The sequence below is a fragment of the Camelina sativa genome, chromosome 11, assembly GCF_000633955.1.
Source record: "Camelina sativa cultivar DH55 chromosome 11, Cs, whole genome shotgun sequence".
Classification (NCBI taxonomy): Eukaryota; Viridiplantae; Streptophyta; class Magnoliopsida; order Brassicales; family Brassicaceae; genus Camelina; species Camelina sativa.
The window spans coordinates 32,938,731-32,944,995 of record NC_025695.1 but is presented as its reverse complement, the minus strand read 5'-3'; the positions used below and the strand labels follow the sequence as shown (position 1 = coordinate 32,944,995).

The following is a 6,265-nucleotide window of genomic DNA, read 5'->3' as shown; positions in this document are numbered from 1 at the left end:
ATTTCTCAGGTGTATAGAGAAGCAAATCGTCTTGATGACGGATTGGCTACTTATGCACTTTCTCAACCGTTAGGGTTGCAGTTGTTAGAAGTTTGTCCCTCTTGTGTTACTTCTTTGTTTACTGAGAATACTAATGGAGTTTTAGTTCCGCGTCGGGTTCGTGTGTAATTTGTTTCTTTTTTTTTAATAAATTAAAGAGGTCTTTGTCTCCTTTTTCACACCAAAAAAAATGTGAGTTAGAAATTTGAGAAACTGAACTTTATATAATAATATGCCATTCATAATATACGACATTTTACATTTTTGTTATCTTTTTTTTTTTCATTTCCATTCAATTATATAATTTTTCAGTCCATTTATCTCTTCTTGGTGTCTATCTTTATTTTCTGTCGAAATTGAACGTGCATTATTGTGTGTAGCAAAGATATTGACAGTCATATTAAAACTAGAGAGAGCATATGACATTTGGATTCAGCCGAAAAAAAACAAAACTAAAGCTAACTGCAAACCACCGTAAAGAGTTTATTTTTGAGTTACGAGGAAACAAAACTAAAATTTAAAGAAAGGAGCAAGAACAAAATCACTATGGCGAAAAGTCTTTACTAACTATTTCCCATTGATTCCCACATCAGCTGGTTTACCTAATAAAATATATTTGGAATTATCGATATCCTATCTTGCAATAATCAAAACCGCGTGCACGTTTGGATGCTTTGTTATCTAGTGATCGGTTTTGACTATCCCAAATATACCGCAAGACTTTATTTATATAACTGTCTCACCCAAAACACAATCTCGGATTCAGATCTGTGGACTTTAAATATGTGGGTTTAAGCTCACGAGTCATGAATTCAATTTTTTTAAGAGGTCCAATACCATCGATGATAAGATTGGATCTACGCTACGATCTTGAATCACTATTTTCTAGACAAGTAATAGTCAATGAGAAACAAAAGGGTTAATATTTTTATACGTTTATCATTTGTTTCTATAAGAACAAGAGGGTCAACTTATTAAAGATTAATGACTAGTTGGAGAAAATTAATAAAGTTTACGTTTCTATCCTGAAACGACCCCTCTTCATTCGAGTACATAAATGAAAGTCTAGAATCATGAAAATGAAAGTTTAAAGAAAAATCATAGCAAGATATGAGAAAGACAATGTTTGGTCAAGTACTAATTGTGCTTCTTCTTCTCGGCACCCACCTTTGCCGTATCGAGTCAGCTATTCCTTCTGGTCAACAACCATTCCTCCAAACAGGTTCGTGTTTCCTTACACACACATATACAAACTCACATATTTATAGGAATTATAATGGGTAGAGGAATTAGAAATGGGTACAGAAAAGGAGATGGAAACCGGCAAAGCAAAAAATTATAGATACGGACACATGGATACTTCAATAATTATATAAGAAAAGATACACATACCTTGATTGAGAAGTGATTAGAAAAGCTAATGAAAAAAAAAAGAGAGGGGAAAGCGTTTAGAAAGTTGAAAAAAACGTAAAGAGATGAAAATATACGTACGATAAGAGTGCTCAGAATTAGATTAAATGGATGCAAATATGACTTCTAGTTTAGGTCTAATATAGTTACATGGAAAGGATATATAGGACTTGTTCAAACATTCAAAGCTTTACTTGTTTATTATAGCTGAAGTCTCCTAAATAGTTATAGTTCAATTATTTTTTTTATTGTTAACAATTATAGCTCAATGATTTAGTTATACGTTAATTAGTTTTATTGACATGCATGCATATATGTCGTAGATTCTATTTTAGAAAAGTCACAACATTTTTCTCATTTTACCTTTTTAGTTACATAAATTTTCTTTTAAGATGTTTTTTTTGGTCTGCGTATGTGTTAATAAATACGATGAGTAATCATCAATCTAGTACCATGTCTAACTGATATAATTGAATAAAACTAAAATGAAGGGAGGAGAATGATGAGTTATCATATGCTGATTGAGGGACCAGTAAGACCATCGCAAAGCCAACAAGGTGGTGGAAAAATTTCTAATGATGATCCTTCCAATCCCACCGATTAGTTTTTCGGTTTATTTTCAATTTCCATTTTCCAAATTTATGAAATCTTAAACTTTTACTTTCTGTTGTTTTTTCTTCAACTCACCGTAATCTATATAGTAGTTTACGTGATACTGTATTTCTGTTGTTTTGAGTAATGAAATTTCTGTTACCGCCTCATGTTCAGATTAAGAACGTAATTATTTTCATATATAAAATATTTGAAACGTAAATTACGTCCGAAATCCACAAAAAAAACTACCCAAAAAACCCAAATTCAAAAAACTCGAACGGTTTTAATTCTTGTGGGTAAATGCGAACAGGTTTTAAGATTTGTGGGTAAACTCGTGGGTAATCGAATTTCTTTGTTTCATGTGATTTATTTTTGCATTTTACATTGTGTATTTTTGTGTCTGTAACAAATATGATTTATATTATGTATTTTATGTATTTTATTATCTTTAATTAGATTAAGCAAAAACCAAAAACAAAGTCAAAAAGGTTAAATACATAAAAGGTTCAGCAACTCACAAGGCAACACGTTTTAACAATCAAACATAAACACATAAAAGGTTCTAATGATTGTGAATTCATTTTATAAAGAAAAGAAAAGAAAAACATGGTCAGCATTTCAACGTAAATTTGAACAAAAATATTTATGTTAATTGATGATAAACAACATATGAAAATATTATGCTAACAAATAATAACTTGATCCAACGAAAACATGGCAATTTCGATTATTTGTGTTGATTAGTTGCCACGTTTAGTCCTACTTATATAGAAAGCTAAGAAAAGTAAAATTGGCACAGGTTTGAAACCATAGTTAAAAATGCTTCAAAAGCCCAGAAATTAGTATCAAACGAAACGGAAATTATTAAAATTCCAAAATCATTCACGGATAGAAAATACAAACAATCAAGTGGGTTCGTTTTCTGACTTTTGATTTTTTTGGTAATGAAATATACAAAACCGTTTTAGTGTAGGTGATTAAGAAGACAAAAAACATGATGGGTACCATAGGACTTTAATCTCTTATGCCCTTATGTCCAACATATCATTCTACATTATCCACATTTTTTCTATATACCCTTGTACCTTTACAATAAACCTATATCTCTGTTTTGCCCTTTTTATTTTCTTTTTATATAATTTAAATAAACTATGTATTTATATATATTTGATAAAAAAAAAACTAAAAAACAAACCAATCAAATTAAAACCTAATCGCATCTCCTTCTCCCCATCCGTACAACCCACGCATCTCCAATTCCACCATTGAAGCTCCATTGAAGCTCGTATTCAGGTAATTTCTAGGTTTATTCTACTGTTTTTGTTCAATTTCAACGTGTTTGAAACTTGTTTATAGTGTAAGAACAAGTGTCGATGTTAGATTTGTACAACATTTTTGTTTCTATTTGGGGATATTGTTTAGATTTCTTTTAAATTCGTGTTCTTGTATGTTTATTGGGTTCATCTTGTTAATTTCATTTGCCCAAGTCTATTAGACTCAGATCACGTTTATAATTTATGGATCTAGGGGTTGAATCGAGCTAGATGACATTAGGTTTCCTCGTATCTGCATATTTAGGTACAACTGATACAACTAAGACAACTGATACAACGATTACAACTGATAATGAATAGAAAGCGAGAAATATTCTGATGTTAGGAAATTTTATTCTATTTTCAGGGGATAATGAATAATAATCTTCGCACATTCATTCATTTTGATTATGGTGGTAATTATTTGAACAATGGAGATGAAATACAATGGATTTCAAGAGAAGATGTTCGTCATGCTCTTTTGATGAAGGCACCTATTGAGGAGGTTACTTTTTCTGCATTGGTTGATAAAATATGCAGAAAGATGATGGTAGATGCAGCGACGAAGATGAAATTTAGTTACATTCCAGTTTCAGTGAAGCCTAAGAAACCAATATATATCTTCGATGATGATGATCTTTCGTGTTATCTAGAATGGAATCAAACTGAATTCAATGTAATGCATGTGGAGTTGGAAAAAGATGACGAACAAAATCATGGTTGTGAGCAAAATCGAGTTGGTGAAACTGGTGAAGTTGGTGAAATTGGTAACGTTGGTGAAGTTGGTGCAAGTAATGCGGAGGAGTTGATTTCATGTGCAAGGACTCGTATTGGTGATGGTATCATGACTCTTTATGCAGGTGAAACGTTTGAACATAATGAGCTGGTTCGAAACGATGACAATGTCGCAAGTGAAGAACAAGAAGACGTCATTGTTAACGATGATATGCTGCAAGTTACAAAGGTACATTTGGAATGGGAAGATGGTGTGAATCTGACAATAGGTCAAGAATTTGGAAGTAAGAAAGCAGTACAAGATTTAGTTGAAAAATGTGCACATAAGAACTGTTTTGAGTTTGTTATTGTGAAGTCGGATCCGAAGTTGTACGTGGTAAAATGCAGTGAATCAAAAAAGGGTTGCAAGTGGTCTTTACGAGTTGCGAAGCTTCAGAATTCAGATTGTTTCTCGGTTAGAACTTACAACAAAATTCATACGTGTTATCGTTCAACAACAAGTACAAGCAGAAACAAAAGGAAAGGCTCACAACGATTAGTAGCATCTGTTTTGCGTGAGGAATATCCATGTAAGCTTAAGACTCCAGTTCCTAAAGATCTCATCCCTTTGATTCAAACAAGAGTTGGTGTTAAAGTGTCATACTCCACTGCATGGAGAGGAAAAAAGCAAGCTGCTAGTGAGGTTCGTGGTAGTCTTGAGGAAAGTTACAAGATGTTGTATTCTTATATGCACATGTTAGAGGTAGTGAATCCAGAAACTGTCTCATGTGTGGAATTAGACGAAAAGAATAATTTTAAGTACTTATTCTTCGCGCTGGGAGCTTGCGTTGAAGGCTTCAAGGCTATGAGACAAGTGATCATTGTGGATGGAACCCACCTTAAGACTGCACAAGGTGGAGTGCTTATTGTTGCTACAGCTCAAGATCCTAATCATCATCATTATCCTATTGCTTTTGGTGTAGTCGATGGTGAAAATTACTTAAGTTGGAGTTGGTTTTTCAATAAGTTGAAATCAAGAGTACCAGACGCCCCTGAACTTGTGTTTGTTTCTGATAGAAATCAAAGCCTTATCAAGTCAGTAGCTGAGGTGTATTCATTGTCTCAACATGGTTATTGTATATATCATTTGGCTCAAAATGTGAAAGCAGCATGCAGTAACGTCAACAAAGACACCGTTGGAAGAAAATTCATAGAATGTGCTAGGTCTTATACAGAAGGTACGTTCAAAACACTTTATCATGATTTTAGGATAAGGTATCCTGCTGCAGCGGTATATCTAGATTCACATGTTGAAGAAAAAAAATGGGCTAGATGTTATTTCCCAGGAGCAAGATACAATATAGACACCAACAATTGTGTTGAATCTATTAATGGTGTTTTCAAAGACGCAAGGCAATACTCGCTCTTACCAATGATCGATGCTATTGTTGGGAAATTGGCTGAATGGTTTAACGAACATAGGAAGACTTCTGCATCAGTACCTCCATCGCAGATAATGGTGCCTCTTCTTGAGAAAATATTGCACCAGAGATGTGAAGAAGCGAAGTTGCTACCGGTGTATGAACTAAACAGCTTCTTATTGGAATATAATGTCATTGGAGCTGATGGTAGCGGTTATTTGGTAGACCTAAAAAACAAAAGTTGCTCTTGCAAGCAATTTGATATTGATAAATATCCATGTGTGCATGCAATAGATGTTGTCAGCGAAGCATCTAAGAGTGTTGATAATGAGTGTGAACTACATGATTTATGCTCCAAATATTATCATGTAGTCATTGGCGTATTACCGGACAATATATCCAGTACCGGAACACATACAACAACTGTTTGCATTTCCTCCACCTTATGCCCTGAAAAAAAGAAGAACCAAAACAAAAAGGTTTAAATCGGTTGGAGAACATGGAAAAAAGAATAAAAGATCTATGGGACGCATGTAAGAGTACTTCCAGAGTGGTGGTAGTACTGTATAACTGTATGTTCTGTTTTTTGTTGTGAAACTCGTTTGTTCTGTTTTTGGTTATCAAACTCGTTTGTTCTGTTTTGGTACAATTGACTGTAACAGGAACAACTGTGGTACAACTATGTTATATCTAACTTTAAGCAATTTTTCCCCGTGGTACAACTAAGAACAACTAAGGTACAACTACATGATATTTAAATTTTAGCAATTTTTC

General features: G+C 33.4%; 1 protein-coding gene and 1 long non-coding RNA gene across 2 annotated transcripts; both read left to right on the top strand.

The window, feature by feature from the left end:
• LOC104724977 lies at window positions 958-2,210 on the top strand. Its single transcript, XR_757814.2, has 2 exons — window positions 958-1,261; window positions 1,941-2,210. It is a non-coding gene; the product is annotated as an uncharacterized LOC104724977 (long non-coding RNA).
• On the top strand, window positions 3,904-5,863 carry LOC104728599. The gene is made up of 2 exons (XM_010447557.1): window positions 3,904-5,712; window positions 5,786-5,863. Exons 1-2 carry the CDS (start codon window positions 3,904-3,906, stop codon window positions 5,861-5,863), a joined length of 1,887 nt encoding a protein of 628 aa, XP_010445859.1.

Bases quoted from the DNA above. Each gene is read 5' to 3' on its own strand.
- LOC104728599 (XM_010447557.1), top strand. From the start codon at position 3,904: ATGGTAGATGCAGCGACGAAGATGAAATTTAGTTACATTCCAGTTTCA. The intron at 5,713-5,785 runs GTAGACCTAAAA...TGCATGCAATAG, and splicing joins CTGATGGTAGCGGTTATTTG to ATGTTGTCAGCGAAGCATCT.